Source organism: Battus philenor, unplaced genomic scaffold (genome assembly GCF_028537555.1).
Source record: "Battus philenor isolate CCGP_79_NKW_IND1 unplaced genomic scaffold, ilBatPhil1.0.hap1 SCAF_2, whole genome shotgun sequence".
Taxonomy (NCBI): Eukaryota; Metazoa; Arthropoda; class Insecta; order Lepidoptera; family Papilionidae; genus Battus; species Battus philenor.
The window spans coordinates 11,679,002-11,696,594 of record NW_027181682.1 but is presented as its reverse complement, the minus strand read 5'-3'; the positions used below and the strand labels follow the sequence as shown (position 1 = coordinate 11,696,594).

At 31.0% G+C, this 17,593-nt stretch overlaps 3 protein-coding genes across 3 annotated transcripts; 1 reads left to right on the top strand and 2 right to left on the bottom strand.

Moving 5' to 3' along the window:
• Positions 1-513: 513 nt before the first annotated feature.
• LOC137922081 (uncharacterized) lies at positions 514-6,636 on the bottom strand. Its single transcript, XM_068764937.1, has 7 exons — positions 6,457-6,636; positions 6,067-6,272; positions 5,535-5,757; positions 4,686-4,867; positions 4,373-4,511; positions 3,884-4,014; positions 514-3,301 (listed from the first exon to the last, which is right to left on the bottom strand). Exons 1-7 carry the CDS (start codon positions 6,496-6,498, stop codon positions 997-999), a joined length of 3,228 nt encoding a protein of 1,075 aa, XP_068621038.1. The 5' UTR covers positions 6,499-6,636; the 3' UTR covers positions 514-996.
• A 760-nt stretch (positions 6,637-7,396) lies between these two features.
• TfIIFbeta (transcription factor TFIIFbeta) lies at positions 7,397-8,788 on the top strand. The gene is made up of 4 exons (XM_068765342.1): positions 7,397-7,827; positions 7,941-8,152; positions 8,339-8,464; positions 8,587-8,788. The coding sequence occupies exons 1-4, from the start codon at positions 7,521-7,523 to the stop codon at positions 8,755-8,757; spliced, it is 816 nt and encodes a 271-aa protein (XP_068621443.1). The 5' UTR covers positions 7,397-7,520; the 3' UTR covers positions 8,758-8,788.
• Positions 8,789-11,993: 3,205 nt separating this feature from the next.
• On the bottom strand, positions 11,994-15,852 carry LOC137922451 (tetraspanin-7-like). The gene is made up of 5 exons (XM_068765448.1): positions 15,775-15,852; positions 14,721-14,909; positions 13,397-13,558; positions 12,576-12,704; positions 11,994-12,149 (listed from the first exon to the last, which is right to left on the bottom strand). Exons 1-5 carry the CDS (start codon positions 15,850-15,852, stop codon positions 11,994-11,996), a joined length of 714 nt encoding a protein of 237 aa, XP_068621549.1.
• Between the last annotated feature and the right edge of the window lie 1,741 nt (positions 15,853-17,593).

Sequence of the window (17,593 nt, the reverse complement as noted above, 5' to 3'; positions counted from 1 at the left end):
AATTGCTTTTAAAAAATTATTTGCCTGTCAATGATCAACTTACAATGAGTGTAGGTCACAAACTATTAAGTTGTCATTAATTACCGTAGTTTATAAATATAAGACTCCATAACACCCGCTAATATTAGAGTTTAGTCAGGTTTAACTGTGGATATGTTCAGAGCAAGGGCTCGTATAAAATAATTCTTGTAAAGAAACTATCAGCTCTATAAAAGCTGATTGATTCTCAGCAAATTATTCCAACGCAGCAGAAGCTAACGACAACCTCGAATAATGTAACATCACGGCAACCCAAAGTCTGGATCCGATAAACATATTTAATCTAGAGATATAAATGAAATTGACTGTTTACGTCATAAACATATTTCATTATCCTTTATAACAAATAAAAGGTTATTGAAAAACAATCCAAATTTTAAATAATTTATTTACATATCTTTATTTAATATTAAAGAGTTTAAATACATACGCGCATGATTAACGGTTTATCTTAAGCCACACAAGCTTTGTTCCTTTACTGATAAATAGCAATTTCATAGTATTTTAAAAATTTATATCATAATTAATCTGAATTTATTAATACTTCGTAAAATACTTGATTTCCTCATGCAAGCATAGTTTTTAATAAATCATTAAGGTAGAGTTGTGCAACAATTTTATAGTACATGCAACGTACAACGAAATTCAATTAAATTATTAAATGTAAAAAAATGCAAATAATATCACAATCAGAATCTTTGGAAATGTCAAGATTATAAGTTTTCTACAAACAAACCTATATACCATGTACGTACCCCTAGGAATATTTAACGATTTGAAGAATTAATACTTGCACAGATAGCAGTTTTTGTATTGAAAGGCGGAAATTATAGAAATAATTATTGAAATCAATAGATTCTCATGTAAACTTATAAACTACTGGTGTTATTCTATATTACAATAGTCAAACTTATGAGCAAATTACTGAAGAGATCCCGGTGCTTATATTAATACTAGTTAAGTAGTCACATCGCCAGTCTTATGCGCTTGCTGCTTCAAGTACATAGCATACATTTGCCTCGCCTGGTTTAATACCCTGTTAACGTTATGCTTACGAACCATTTTATCAAAATGCATTGCTAATTCATTGTAGTCCATGTGATTTCTCATTATGTAGTCTCTATGCTGTAGCAAAACAGTCAGACAGAGATACATCAGAAATGGATTTCCCCCTCCAAATACAGATGGCGATGGAAGGCTGCTTATGCTGGGCTTACTCGAACTTTCTCCGCTAGCCGAATTGGACGTGGAAGATCTTTGTGCGGGTGGTTTAAACACTTCATATTTTTTTTGAAAATTGTTTATTGTAGATGCTACACTATGTAAGTTGGATTGCTTCGCGATTAAGATTGATTCACAGTTTCTTTTGGCATTTTCTAACTCATGTGACATGTTTGAAAAAAATTTATGGGACTTTGCATTTGTCGCTTGTTGATTGTTTTTTAATATGTTGGTGTTACTTAATGGCGCTCCTTCTTTTTCTGATAAATCTGATTCGCTGGAATGCGTTTCAGAATGCTTATTGTTGTCGAGATATAAGTCTTGTGGTTCTAACGAATGATTTTTCCGCAACAGCCGTATAGGTGTAATAGATTTTTTCCCGGAGTGTTCCTCGAAAATTTCTCCTGTGTCTCCGTCAAAGTCTAATTCCGCTTGTTCGTCGGGAGTTTGCGGGCAGCTTGCGGTGGTGCGAGTTGTCGGAGTATTTCTGTGAAGAGGATTCTCCCATAGATATATATCTTCCACGCTCCTCGCATTTGATTTAATCGTTTCGAACATGGGTGACTTTTTCATAACTTCAGAAGACTCAACGTTTTCTGTCTGTATTTCTATAGCTGTAATGCATTCGGATTTTAGTTCAGCATAGTTATTAGTCGGTTTTTCATCAGTGCTGGTAGAATCAGACGGAGAGTCACATAACATACTGCGTCTATTTATATAAGAAGGTCCGAAAACTTGCCGATCTAAATGTTCTAATTCAAGCCGTAATTCTCTGGTCATTGACGTAGTCATCGGATAATATTCTTGAGAATCATCTGGACTACTTCCATCGTTTGTATCAGATATAAAAGATCTGAATGTTCTATTAAATTTTTGAGTTTTTTCCATTTGTGCTACTATATCAGTCTCATCCAAAGATGTTTTGGTTAAAGTAATTTTCGGACATTCTCGCGAAGATGGCTTATCTGTTGTCGATTGAGTTCGTTGAAGTTTGTCTTGTTTAATAGTTCCAGATTTAGAACCAGTAGCAAAGTTTAAAAATTCGTTTAAATTTTTAATCATTTTAATTTTTGGTCTGTTCGTGTCCGCTACTGGGTCATCGAGTTTGTCTAAAGATGAGAAAAATCTATTGTTGTGAATAGATATTTTATCTCTTAATAATCTTATTTGACTTCCTAAAGGCGTTTCTTTGACATCAGTATGCGAGGTACCATTTACCAAGTTCTCAGCACTTGACCAATCTGAAATTGTGTTGTCTGTAGATTTGACATGCTCAGGCACACTTTTCATATTCCGCGGAAGAATTAATTTTGCGTCTTGTATACTTGAAATTTCTTTCTCGCCTGCGTCAATTGCGGTTTCCAGATCAGCTTTTGGTTGCATTTGACCCTGTAGAACTGCGTCATCTAAACTTTGAAATTCTTTGGCGTGTTTAAGCGACGTGTTCGCGAGTACTTCTCGAGTAACATTTTCATCTAAGCTATGATTCGTTTGCTTTGTTGTAATAAGCTTCGGAGCTTTTATGTTTGCTAAACTGAAACTTGAGCTTTGTCTTCGTATTGCGCATACCTTAGTATAGGCGTTTTCACGAGGAGCTTTTACTAAAGGACTTAAAGGAGGAGGGTCTATTTCTTCTTCCACTATAGGATCAAATTCTTTTTCCTTCAAGGATAATTCAATAGACGGGGTTTTTTGTGGTAAGGAAGCCCATAATACTTCTAGCATTCTGAGAGCGTCATCAAAAGCAAATTCACGTTTCATTTCCAACAATAACCATCTATAGCAAAATAGCAAGTCATCAGCTTGCTGCGATTTTAAATAGTTATAAAAATCTGGATCGTATACTTGTAAAGATTCAGTTAAGTGACTAAATTTTAACGTCATCGCTTCACCATCCAGCAGAAAGTTAGGGTAAAGTCTGGTCATGAGAGCGCAAAGACAAATATAAGCATGAGCTTCATCGCCCATAGTGACCAGTAACGGTGAAGCTAGGTCAGACATACCTTGACAATAGCTCACTGTAGGGTGGTACAATGCATATCTAAAACATAAAAATACCATATTATTGTCACAATTTGTTGTTGAAAAGTAATAATAAGGGATGGGTCAATAATTCCTTAACATTTAAACCTCACACCCCAAGCAAACACGACGCACAAGTTCGTGGCACATGGTCATACGGTTTCAGATAACTGGAGCCACTTGTTACTCATCTTTCGAGTTTTGTCGGTTGCTAAAGAAATGTATCCGAAAAATCTGATTTCGAGACAAGGCGATATCCTGTATCCAACCAGGAACCCAGATATATCCCGGGTAGACTTCTTTTTATGGAGTTATTTAAAGAGTCGTCGTTACATTCATAAACCAATACGCTACGTGAACTGAAAGAAAAAATCAGCGAAGCGATTCAACGATCTCAAGATTTCTTTGCCGAGGAACAAAAATCAATATGCTGGTTATTTCAGTGACATCGTTTTTGAGAAATAAACTCTGACTCTTTCAAAAATAATTCCCTTTTTATAAAAAGTTTTCAAATCTCATATATTTAGTTAATTTATGGCCCACCCTGTATATTTGCAAAGGCATTTTTATATTTCTAAGAAGTACAATTATTTACACTTACGTCGTCAATATGTTAAAAAGTGATGCAATATTCTGATTGTCGTCGCTACCAGCATAAAAATTATGGTGTCTGTCGGTTCTTAAAACATCCTTTCTAACCATACTTGTAACATAAGCTAGATCAGAGTTCACCTACAAGAGAATTGATGATGAAGACTCAATAAAAATTCTTTTTATTTTCTGTAACACAATAATACTTCGTGCCGTTTAACAGTTTTTGTTGAGTTACCTCTTTACTTAAAAATATTGCTAATTTAAACTTGCATTTTATCACATAGCAGGTTAAATTTGTGTATAAATGCCAAAGCCAAGTTTATTATACTTATCACATTAAAGATATAAAAGGTGCTCGTTCGGAAATATAAACAGTTTCACACGATTTTTGTTTATACATAATTTTTTTTCTCAACTAGATAACACTGTAGACATTAGTGACATAATAGTAACAGAAAAAGTCACTATATAATTGTAAATAAAAACGTAAAAATACCTTTCCCTTCTGAATGCAGTCTTTCCAACGAGATCTAAGAGCATAATATTCATTTGCTTTTCTTTTAATATAGTCCATTCTTTCTTTTCCTGTCATGCCATCTGGATACACATTTAAAATATGTTTCCATACAACTTTTCTAAAATCAAATATTCTAATGTTAATATTCAACAGTATTAAATACTGATTTTTGAACTTCAGGACCAATAGCAATAAACACTAAACTTGTTTTGTCTCTATTAGTCTTGCTACTCTAATATTGGAAAACAAATATTTTTTTTCAATTGAAAAAAATAGTGCATTAAAATATTACCGTAAACTGGGTTCAATGCCCCCACAGTATATAACCTCACGTAGCTTCGTAGTATTTGTAATTTGGCCCACTGCATCTAAGAAAGCTCTAAACTCAATGTCATTGAGTGGTGGACGAGGAGGTGTGTTTGGATCTTCATACAAATTTAAAGCTCTTGACACTATGTTAAATGTTTTCTCTACCTAATAATGCATAATGTAAATTATTAAAAGTGTCATAAACATTAAATTATACTTAAATCTTGCCATCCCTAACCCACTTTTCAAACTTCTCAAGGTTCCACCCGTCAATTTTGTAAAAGCTATTCTTAGCTGATCTTTACTCAACAAAAGGAATATTCCTAACAAATTTCAGATATCTATGTCTTACAGTTCCAGCAGTATTGCAATGAGTTAGTATGCAGGTGAAATCACATGTATTTACTCAGATATAAAAAAAATAATTATGAAGTAACACTGAGAAGTATATAGGATTATTTCGTAACACACTAGCTACAATGTTTGTTGTATCTCTGATTAACATAAATAATGTTTTTGCAATGTTTATGATATAATGATTATACCTATTATTGGTATAAAGTCTAGTGGCATGCCATTTCAAATTTCTGAAAGAGGATGTTTGAAACCTATAAGGTAAATATCACATATCATTTGATTTTAAATTTGGTATAGCAAAATTTATTAAAATTGCACAAATTTTCTAAGCTTTTGTATGTCATTTAAGAGAAATAATGGTGCAATATTTTTATTCAAACACTTAATTTAATAAGTATATTTGTTAGTATTTTTTATCATTAATAGAAGGATTTTCACAAAATATTAGACATAAATAGACACAAAAGAGGAATACCTGATTCATAATTAATCCTTGAAAACCTGTTTGTGGTTCTTGTTTCTCAACATGTTGAGGTGGTGGACAGACTGTTGGTTGTTCTTTATTTTGCTGTATAACTAAAGGACTATGACTGATGTTGGGAGGCTCCCAATCCTCTGAAGCCTCGGCAAATGGTTTCATATCTACTTTGAGCTGAACACATGGCTCTGACTTTTGAGTTAGAGCTATATTATGAGCCCTAATAAAAAAAAAACACTGATACATAAAAATGTAAACATACAATATCTCTAGTCATTCATAAATAAAGATGTCTCTTACAGTTCAATACAGAAAGTACAGACTAACTCACTAAGAACAGTGTGTCTCCACATTCTATAGACCAGTGTTTCCCAGCATGGGACCTACACCTCACAGGGCGATTTATCTTATAAGGTTCTCATTGTATTGTCTGCATTGAACATTGTCCAAAATTGACCTAATTTTGTTATTCAAAGAAATTTATGTTTAAAATGCTATAAAAATAATCAAGATTTAGTTTTAAACTCACTTGAGAAAAGCAGCATCAAGATCCCAATCAGAAAGGAGTGGTAAATAAATCTCTTGACCATAATCATCAAATGCCCTGTATGAAAGTGTAAAATCAGATTTAATATCAAATGCTTTAATTAAAATGCTTTGTAGTACTTCCAATGAAGTGATTTGTGGATCCACAGAAAACTTTCTTAATTCTGGCTGTAGTTTCCCTTCGCACTTCTGTAAAATAAATTAAAAATATTATAAATGGTAATCTATGTCAAAGTTATCCAAAATTCTATTTGTAATTGTCCCAAAATACATATACAATACTTGACAATGACTTTGAATTAATAAATAAATTTTGCGACGATTTTTTCATTAAACTTTTTCTAAAACCAATGGCCCACAATGCAATACAAACCTTGACTTTCACTCTAACAGCTTCTTTACTATAGCCAAACATTTTTACTCATTACTATGAGCTGCTAATTTCAAGAAGAAATTAATAATAACACCGTAAGGATTTAAGTGGTCATAATATTTTTAAAAAATAATATTAATAAATAAGGTAATAACATAACTCGATTTTCGTTAACGACAATCTTTTTCTTTACCAATAGCAAAAGTGACAGTAACAGACTTTGACACTGACACTAAAATAATGAATTGTCGTTTCCTTTTTCTCTTTACAAAGCTCTGATTAATAATTTTTCTGCTTTTTCTAATGATATTAATAAGTAATTTATAATTATTTTTAAGTTTCCTAAAGAGCCTTAACTCTTTATGTTTTTGTGAAAAGATATATATGCGTGTACGGATCTTTACTAACGAGTGAAGTACATTCAAATAAGATAACATTTATTTTAATTTTATTAACAGTGTAAATTCACGAAAGAATATGAAAATTTATTACTTTTATGACATTATATTTATGTCCCTTTCAATGAATGATTCAGCATTCATGATTAATCTTTTTGCTCTAAAGGTAATAAACTAGATACTAACAATGTATGTTAAATGAAAATTATTGTAGGTAAATGTTACGTAATTTTACAATGACATTTAGAGATTCATATAGTAAAAAAATAAATAAATAACACTCGTAGGTTTCATATTGAGTGTGCGCATTTTAATAAGTTTCATAGCAAATGTAGAACTTACTATTGAATTATAGGTTGTTAACGAGTTAAAACAAAAATATGATTGGAATTAGAGAACACGAATGTACTCAATCAATAACGAAAGTGCTACGTATATAAATTATTAAAATAATTGAGCACAGTAAAATTATTTTTATACTGGTATGTTACTTAAAAAGGCATATGATTTTGACATTGACTTCTATTGACAGTTAAATTATGGTTATCAGTTCTTAACAAAGTTTTAGTAACTTGTGTAAACTAAAAGATATAACTTTATTATTTTAGTAATATACACAGTACTCATAATTAAATATAAAAATTGTTAAATATATTCACTGTTAAAATGAATAATACTAACGTCGTTCCACACGTCGATCGGGAACTAGATTTATCGAATACTGGGAGAGGAGTGTGGCTTGTTAAAGTTCCCAAATATATAGCAAACAAATGGGAGAAAGCTCCCGGTAACATTGAAGTAGGAAAATTAAAAATATCGCGAGTACCAGGGCAAAGAGCACAAGTACAACTATCTCTTTCGGAAGCCGTTCTTTGCCTTAAGGATCCCGGGGAACAGAACATACCAAAGGAGCATCGTCTTGACGTGTCTAATGTGACACGACAGTCGTTAGGCGTTTTTTCTCATGCTGTTCGTATGTACTATAAAATAATTATTTTTCTTTTTTTATCTAGTTGTTACATGTTATATCTTTAAGTATTTAGTATTTGTTAACACGTCATAATTTGTGCCTATTTTGTATTTCAGCCTCAACTACAGATTCAGTCGTCCCAGAATCAGAAAAGCTATACATGGAAGGTAGAATAGTTCAAAAATTAGAATGTAGGCCTTATGCTGACACCACATACTACAAACTTAAGTCAGAGTCTATTAGAAAAGCATCAATGCCACAAAGACAAGTGCAACAGTTAGACAGAATTGTTCAAAACTTCAAACCAGTGTCAGATCATAAGCATAATGTGAGTTTCTTTATGACAAAAAATATAATTATATTTTGTATTTATTATTGGAATTGATAATATATTGTTTCTAATACATATATGACAAGGATTAACTATGATAAGTAATGATTTTATTGTCACTAAATATGCAGTATGCTTTTGTTTTTGTGGATGGTTTTTAAAAAAATTGTAATTTTTGTACAGATTGAACATCAAGAGAGGAAGAAAGCTGAGGGTAAAAAGGCACGTGATGATAAAGATGCTGTACTTAATATGTTATTTGCTGCATTTGAAAAACATCAATATTATAACATTAAAGACTTACAAAAGGTAATTTTTATAATTATAATTTTACATAATATATATATAATCTACTCTGCTTTTTTAAATACAGATTTGTCCATGACAAAAAAAAATAGAATCATAGAATCTATAATTTTGTTTTGTTTCAGATAACTAAACAACCCATAGTATATTTGAAAGAAATTTTAAAAGAGGTTTGCAATTACAATTTAAAGAATCCACATAAAAATATGTGGGAATTGAAACCAGAGTATAGACATTACAAGCAAGAGGTTCCTATAGAACCTAAGGAAGACAAGAATAGTTCTGACAGTGAATAATTAGATTAAAATGAATTACTATTTACTGATTTAAATATAGTCTATAAGATGATTGTAACAATGTTTTTTTTTCTATTCCCAAATTGAAACCTAGTTTAAGTAACAGGATGAATGATTTGAACACTAAATAGAATTTACTCCCTCCTATCTATCCTCATTAATATGTTCCAAGAGTCTATGTCATTATTTTATAGAAGTCTTCAGTGTAAGCTCCCAATATAGAAATGAGCAATGGCTAGCTATGGAATTTGATTCCTGTTACTTTATGAAGTAATAGTTACCAAAGGTATATAAAATAACTATTTAATTTTTCCAAATTATAAAGCGTAATTTTTTGTCTTTTTTTAGTGTAATATTACAAATTAGGTAACTGTCTAGATCCTGGGTTAATTTAGGGTGTATGAATAGTAAGGGATACATTCACACAACAATATAATACAAAATTAAAAAAAAAACAAATGTGTAAGAATCTATTTCGTTAAAGTTTTTTAACCTTTTGATTATTCATCTTAAGGCTTAATGGTTTAAAAAATTTTGCAATTTTCTCTTGCTTGTCAGTTTTTAAAAGCTCTTTCAATCGAAACTGATAACCAGCAGTCATATTAGCAATTCGCCTCTTAAAAATAAGACTGTTCCACAGATGGATGTGTTCACAAAGAAACCGCAAAGCTCATTTAACATTCTCAAACCTTCACTACGAATTTTCAATTTAAATGTCACGTTTCCAGTCTTCTTTAATGGGCTCTGGATTTAACATTTCTTCTTAGTTGGTTTCAGTCAAATCTTCATCTTACAATTCAAGCAATTCTCGAATTTTACTTGATTCTATTTGTTTCAACCAATCTCGTCCAATTCCATTCGCGATTTCGGCTATGTTAGCAGTCAAAGTTTCAACTTGCACCGTTTTTGTATTTTCATTTTTTATTTATATTATTATTATTTTTGTTTTTGCATTCTTCGTCATTTTCCGCACTCCGAGCAGGTCACAGTTTTTTCAATATTCAATATGTAATGCTTCAGTTCTTCCAATGGTTCTCTTATGTTTACGATGCATTTTGCTATATTTAATTTCCTCCAAAAAAACATACTTAATCCATTGAGTATATAGAATAAGGTTGCTTTCATTCTCAATAACATCGATCGCGGCAAAGGCGCTTTATGTTAAAATCCTCGGCGATAAGATTTAAGGACATACTTTAGGCAAAGTTGAAAGTTTAGCCGCGTATATAAGAATTGGGTTGCATTTTTATTATCCACGAACAGTAAAAACGCGAATGAAGGAAGCGTGAATAAGGAGCGATATGTTAATAAATACCAAGCCTCGTGCAAAAACCGCAAATATCTAAAATTAAGTTACCCGTTGCCATACATTTTGTATCAAGTGGTTCTACCTTGCCATACGCCTTTTTGCTTAAATAAAAATAATAGTAACTTATGTTGTAGCATAGGAACTCAATTTTACATATAATACTTTGATAACTATTATAAAAATCTCCTCGGTGGGTGGACAGTTTAGAAAGATTCAACCCCCAGCCACTCCTTTGGTACTTGTTTCCTGTCATAGCCATCATGGGCAAAGTTTCAGTTTGCCATCGTTCTTACCTATGTTGGGAGCATACGCCCAGAAACTATAAATTTTATGAAATAACGAAGGTCGGCACTCGGGAGTTTTTATTTAATTCATCTATATTCACAGACATTAGCATCCGTGCCTTCGTTTTTACAATTAAATTTAATATTGCTATATTTTTTGTCACATTTCTGCATGTTTACTAAGCTCAATTACTCTAGTCTCTTAAACTATTTCCTAACTTAAATTTTAAACTATTTAGAACTTAACTGAAATTAGCTAGTTATTAGTATTATTCTTTTTCAATCATTGGTGTCTTATTCCTTTTTCACAAAGCCCTGAAAATGTCCTGTTTTCAACATTAAGGTTCGCGCGACAGCTTCCATATCCCTACTCCTAATAGCCATCCTCAGATTGTACGCTAATATCTGTGCGGTCGTTGACGATGTCGGCACATCGATTTATTTTGCTATCGTATCTTGAGCCTCACCCGTGTAATACACCCCCGAGCTCGTGCCCGAGGGTGTATGCTGTTTTTATTTCAAAGCACTGTACACAAATCAATGTCTAAGGAAACACAATAAAAAAAAATAATCTCAATCAAATTTTATTAATCACTTATCCAATCACTTAGAAATAACAAACAAGCTAATGAAGATCATTCAGAAATTAAATCCACTGCAATGGTGAGTGAGGTTAGAAGGAAGAAAATGACATTCAAAATTATAATATTACTTTAAAATGAAGGTTCTCGTTAATTATATTTTTTATTTTCTCTTTAATTATTTATACCATAGATTATTGAGTTAAACCAAAAGCGGTTAGATGCAAAATAGGATTTTTTGGTACATATTCGTTTGCCGGGCACTAGCGAAAAAACGTTTAGAATATGGTGAAATGAAAAAGGAACTTTGATTTATAAGGTTTAAAATTATTAAATAAATACAAAAACAAGATTTAGTATTTTAAACATCCTGATGATTTCCTACGATCGGTACGATCCATCCTATAATCGTTTGCTTCCTAATTTCATTTGCCTTCAAACCGAAACAAAGTTAACCTTATGTACTACTTATGGCGGCATAGACGTGCCATTGCTTAAGTGACCCACAACAGTAAATTACTCGCTTCTAACCTTTAATTCTTCGAAATTCTAAAGTACCGGTAGCATACATATCATCTCAACCTGTTGTTTTGTTTTCTTTGTAAAAATTGAAGATTTTAAAATTATTTACCTTAAACTAGACGTCCATTTATTACGAACTCTTAAAATAATTGATTGTCTCATAATCCATATCAAAGCATTCATCCATTATTCTACATCTTTACACAAGTTTGCTTAAGGAGCGTTGAACTAAGCTTAGCTACTTATTACAATATTGCCGAAAAAAAAAAACACAAGTTGCAATGCTCAAATTTTATTAACATGAAATATAGTTTTAATAATGTTTATATGATGACATTAATAAGAATAGACAATAATATAATATTTAGCACTTAACGCTTTAAGAGAGGACAAGTAAAAATAATGTATATATCTATGTGATAAAATATTGAATAGATAAAACAGGTTAATAGAAGTATAACTCTAATAAGTATAATATATTCAGTCTAAAGGAGAAGACAAATGCAATCGTTCTTAGGGTCAGATACAAGGTTTTTTGAATTAATTCATGACGTCGTATTTGGATTTCTTTATGTAAATTGCCAGCGAACACGATAACACCGCTCCAATTAACGGAAGAAGGGCTGTGCCCATTGCAATACCAATGAGTATGTCCATGTTTGATTCCAAGTATTCGACTATTACGTCATAACAGCCCTGCAAATAAAAATTAAATTAGATGATCTGTATTCATTGACGGAAAACAGACAGATTAAAAAAATAATTAAGGGACAAAAGGGAGATCTCACTTATGTAAGAAATATAAAACAACGTTACTAATTTTGGTTTGTGTTGGTAAAGATTGAATTCAACTTGAATCACTTGTTTCTGGGTCCAGACTGATCAAGTTGCAAAACCTATTTTGTTGTATAATATAGACACCATAACTTTGTATTTTTTTATTTATTGTTGTAAGTTCAATTAAACAATTGCGATTCTGGTTAATTCAATTTGCTCGAGTACTTTTCGCGTAAAATATATTCTGCGTAAATTCCTTCGCATAAACTAACGGTGCGTTCTTAAAATCAAGATCACTAATCACAAGCCAAGACGGTCTAGTTTTATCAGTATTCTGAAGCTAACCCTGGAATAGACGTCGCTGTAGTTTGCCGTTATGCAGTGAGTAGGGTCGACGCAGCATGACATCGGAATCACCTTCATTGGCGATGATTTTATCCAGTCCGTATAATTTGATACGCCGCAACATTGTAACTGCAACATGCATATATTTTAAATAAGAACATATTTTTTGGATACTTTAATACTTTTATCAACATTAACTTAGAGTCTATAAATATTCCCACGATATAGACAATAAGTTAAATAATACGATTTATATATTTGACTTTAATTCTACAAGATGGTCGATTACAGATTAATTAGCTTTAAAGATACGAATATATATGTATGCTATTAATTGATGTACACCCTATCCAAATATCTATGGTTGCAGAAACAATAATTAAAGCAATGACAATATAAAAAAAAACATTTTCGAAATTCGAATTACTTCATAATTTAATTATTTGTTATTTATATTATTGTTTACTATCTGTTCCTGATACGGCCAGAAGTTATTTAGTCCCATTTCAATAGAAAAGACTTAGACGTGGCGATTAGAAATAGATGTAAAAACTTTTTGCTGTCAAATGAGCTAATATAAATTTACCTCTTTATAGCTTTCACCAGTATAACAATTAAAAAATATTAGCATTGTAGTTGGAATTTTTTATTATAATAATTAAACAAATGTGCCTGAACTCTCCTGGCGATACCAACAAACTCGCACTCATGCGCACAATGTTAAAAAATTAATAATATTATTTGCCTTTGTAAAAAATAAAGGGTAAAATAATTAAAAACCATTATTTCAAAGTTCCTGTGCCCGATACGCTTTTATATACCTTGTATTGTGCGAAGTCAAAATTAGACTTGTGCGGGTTGTAGGTTTTAACAGTCTGCGTCAACCCGTCGTAGAGACTCTTGGGAAAGGTGTCCCGATAACAGGCTACTGAAGCTGCAACTCCAACGTCCATCATGAAGATGCATGCCAGAAATCCTCCGTACTATAAAATAAATAATTTCATTTTGATTGAAATTATAGATATAGAAATTAAAAAAAAAACTGTTTTTAATGAACAACTAAAATATCTGGAAGGTAAAATAATTTTCTTTTTAAGTAAATAATTATTGAACTTAAAAAATATTCTAGAACGTTTTAGTTTTCTGGTGTTTTAGGATACGAAATCATCTTTTGTACTGTACCAAATTGACGTTTCGTACTAAACTGTATTACATGTGTATTTTCGATACAATTATTTATGGTTAAATAATGCAATCATTGAATTATTTTGCCATAAGTGGTACGATTCTGTGCAGAATTTATGCCAGCTCATGTTCTGTAAGGATGCTTTGACTGTCGTTAGCCCGGTAGACTATGATTAGAAACTAAATAATCTTATTACTCTGTATATCGCTGTGAAAGAATAAAGATCGTATAGGCATATTCTTCAAAAAATGCGACTGTTAAACTAGGGTTAGTTAAAAAATAGTTTTTTTTTGACCAGACTCTCATTACTGCCCAAGTGTCATTTACTGATTCCGCGGTTTGAAGTGGCAGGTCGCAGAGGGCGCCTATCCTGAAACCTTTGTTAAGGTAGCGAAGCTCGATGGTTCTCGCTTTACCGAATTGGGAAGTATGTTGTATGTTTTACAAAAACATGTTTTCCGAGGTTAAGGGAGATTCGGGACAACTTAAGCTGTTGGTTGCCTAGCACTTCGACTCTATAAAATAGTCGATGTAACTGTGTCTTCTGTCTTTATGATTTATAACAAGTCTCTTAATCATCCTAACTGTTGTCTTGTAAAATTTTCTAGCGGGAACTCCATTGAAAGAACTATTCGCATAATATGCCTGTGAGTCGTTTTTTTATTTTTCAAATCTTTGTCTGTTTTAAAATCGTGACTTACACCAGTCTAGTGATCTAGTAAGATATTTTCTGCAAAACTTCAATATTCTTGTTATAAATTAATGTTAAAAAATTATTATAGTGCTACCGAAACCGCTGTACCGCCAATGATGCTTATGCTTCACTTTCTCGAGCGTTGATGACGGACTAATGGAATGGAGCAGCCGACACTCCTCCGTCTTTCCGCGCGCATAAAGGTATGTCGCGGAACAGCCTTTTTGGTAACACTACGACGAAAAAATTTCAAAGCATTTCTTACGATGTATAGTAGCACTGGTTGACCCTTTATTATGCACGAGAAGGCGACAGAGGTTATGATCACAATAAGGCTCGCGATACCAATCAATACATGTGGCGCTGTCCCCGAGAACTCCGGTGACAATTCCATATACTTGTATAGATCAAACTCCGCCCATAATCCCGCTACTAGCAAAAGTAGACCTGTCAACTATAAATTTGTTTGCAATATATTATAAGGCTAAAAATGGTTGTTCAAAAAAAAAAGAATCGTTACTATTCATCTAAATGGCATTCTGAAAATAATTGTTACTGATAAATATCAAATGTAAACATATGTAAAATTCAAATGAGACTTTATTTTTTGTATATCTCTAGTTTTGTTCAATTCGTATTTTTTCTGCTATAAATGGTGTGTCCTTCAAAATAGTACTTACCTAAGATTTTTTTATCATTTTGAAAATTTTGTGTCATGTTTCACTTCAAAGATGCTTTTAGAATATAACAAATGATTTTAAAACTAAATTAGACTATATTTTTTTAAGTAAAATGTTTAAATTTTTGTTTTAGTGACGAACATAAATTTGTTTTCTTTTTAAAAACATAAAATTTTTTCTTTGAATTGAAAGGTTAGACGGTAGGGTGATAATTTTATAAAATTTAAATATAATTAATTCAATACTATTTTAATTAATTTAATTATCAATGATAATAGAATTATATTAAAAAATTATTAAAAATTGATGCGTGAAAATTTAATTATTTAAATATTTAATATTTTTTAGTAAATATATAAAAATATTTGTTTGATTCATACATTACATTATATAAAAATAACAAAAATTAAGACACTTTTGGGGAGATTTTATTTTAATTAATAAAGCGCTGAAGTAATACATAAAATAATTTTACTTTGTATTCATGCAAATTTCGTAAGACTCGTAAATAAAAGAAATAGTCTGAACTTTGTGCACCTTGTTTCAATATTTGTATCAAATATATTTATTGAAAAGCAAAAGTTTTTTTTTAAATCGTGCAGCAACGACGACATATATAAAATAAAAATTTATACGCACCCAGAAAACCACATTGAAGACAAAAAGGAATGTTTTCAAACAAGCAATGACTGCTACATTTTTAAACTGGTTACCCATTGTTATAAATTTTCTACTATCAGCTGTGTTAAGGAAAATTTTGTTGCTTTATCGGACATATGTTTCACGAAAAGTGGAAACGCGTAATGTGCCAACTAAGATGCGCGAACGAGGCGCAGCGCATGCGTAGCTACCGTGTCTTTTGTTTATAAACATCAATCGAAAATCTATAACAACAGCGTCGTGTCTGAAATTTGCGTTAGTCTGTTTCCCTTGAAGAAAAAGTTGACCTGCACGTGCAATAAAAGTTTTAAATGAAAAGTTATATTCAGTCATAAAGCAGTTAAATTGAACGCATTCCGCATTGTTACAGCAAATTAAAATTTATAATTAAACAAAAGAATAATTAATACAGCTCCATAAATAAAGAATTAAAAATCCGTATAAACATTTTATGATACTCCTTGACATTCCTCGTAGAACCCAAAACTAACAATATTGTAATAGATTTTACGCAGTGATGGTACTAATGATGGCTTTTGCTTAATTAAACAAAAGCTATTGTTAACATAAATTTATCTCATAAATTGGGGATGAAAATCCAAAAATTTTGGAAATGAAGCTTTTTCAACATTTTAGCATTTTAGCATTTCAGCATTTTATTGCTTACTGGGATTACAAAGAAAAATTGTAATATAAAATCCTTACAACAATTTTTTTTAATTTAAGCCTAAATTATCAGTTGCCGCCAGTTTGAAAATTATTGACAGAATAATGTAATGTACGTGACAAGATTAATAAGGTGATTTATTTCCATTAATCAATTAATAAAAGATAATAGAAGGAACCTTCAAAAAACAACCATATTACCATAAGGGTCCTATTCTTAGCAAAGAAAAATATATTATACATAATAAAATGTATGCAAGAAATTCAAGCATGCTAAACAATTGAATTTATGGGAAGAAAGCGATTGAGTTTGAAATATATTGAAACGATTAAACTGAAGTTAAGTCTATTTTTCTGATGAAAAGAAAATAATTTATAGAGAAACAGGAACAAAAATCTATTCCATACAATCGCTTGCCAATATTACAATATAAGTTTTATGTCCTCTAAAAATTTCGGTTAATTGCAATCTTTCAAAAACTGATCGAATATCTATATAAGTTCTTTAGTTAAAAAGCTGGAATAGAGGACAAACAAATTTTAATAACACAATTTTTTTTGATTTTCAATATAAGAGAATTAAAAGGGATATGGTTAGGGTTAACGATTTCAGTCTACTATATATTATTATATGTTATCTACTATATGGTTAAATTGCAAAAGGAAACTACGTGCGTAAATAATTTTCTTTATTATAGATATTTTAACGTGTATCAATTTGAAAGAAAAATTATTTAATTTACAAATTCATAGCTAAATAGTTTAATTTTAAAGTATATTAATTATATTCAATAAAAATATTTAATAACTATTCATTTTGTTTTATTTATTTCTAAACATAAAATCTTTGGGGGAGGCTCGTGCCTTGAAGTGGGCGTCTATCAACTGAGAAGAAGCAGAAAAGTAATAACCTAATAAATTATAATCATTTTGTTTGTTTATTTTATATTAACATTTAAAGACTGCTACTCACTGATAATATAGATATCCTTTCAATGCCTCAACATAAAATTGTTTATGAATTTAACTTCAACCCTATTAAAAAAAAGAATGGTATAAAATTGCATTGAAAGGAGTTTTTTGTTATTGAGGTACTAAATTATTTGTGTTTAAGTTCGATATGGAATTATGT

Excerpts from the sequence above, each read along its gene's own strand:
- LOC137922081 (XM_068764937.1), bottom strand. The coding sequence starts at position 6,498 with ATGTTTGGCTATAGTAAAGAAGCTGTTAGAGTGAAAGTCAAG. Across the intron at positions 4,512-4,685 it reads GGCATTGAACCCAGTTTACG|AAAAGTTGTATGGAAACATA; the intron begins GTAATATTTTAA and ends ATTTGATTTTAG. Across the intron at positions 3,302-3,883 it reads CTTTTTAACATATTGACGAC|ATATGCATTGTACCACCCTA; the intron begins GTAAGTGTAAAT and ends TTTATGTTTTAG.
- TfIIFbeta (XM_068765342.1), top strand. The coding sequence starts at position 7,521 with ATGAATAATACTAACGTCGTTCCACACGTCGATCGGGAACTAGATTTA. Across the intron at positions 7,828-7,940 it reads CGTTTTTTCTCATGCTGTTC|CCTCAACTACAGATTCAGTC; the intron begins GTATGTACTATA and ends TTTGTATTTCAG. Across the intron at positions 8,153-8,338 it reads TGTCAGATCATAAGCATAAT|ATTGAACATCAAGAGAGGAA; the intron begins GTGAGTTTCTTT and ends ATTTTTGTACAG.
- LOC137922451 (XM_068765448.1), bottom strand. The coding sequence starts at position 15,852 with ATGGGTAACCAGTTTAAAAATGTAGCAGTCATTGCTTGTTTGAAAACA. Across the intron at positions 14,910-15,774 it reads TCTTCAATGTGGTTTTCTGG|TTGACAGGTCTACTTTTGCT; the intron begins GTGCGTATAAAT and ends ACAAATTTATAG. Across the intron at positions 13,559-14,720 it reads AACCAGTGCTACTATACATC|TACGGAGGATTTCTGGCATG; the intron begins GTAAGAAATGCT and ends TTTATTTTATAG.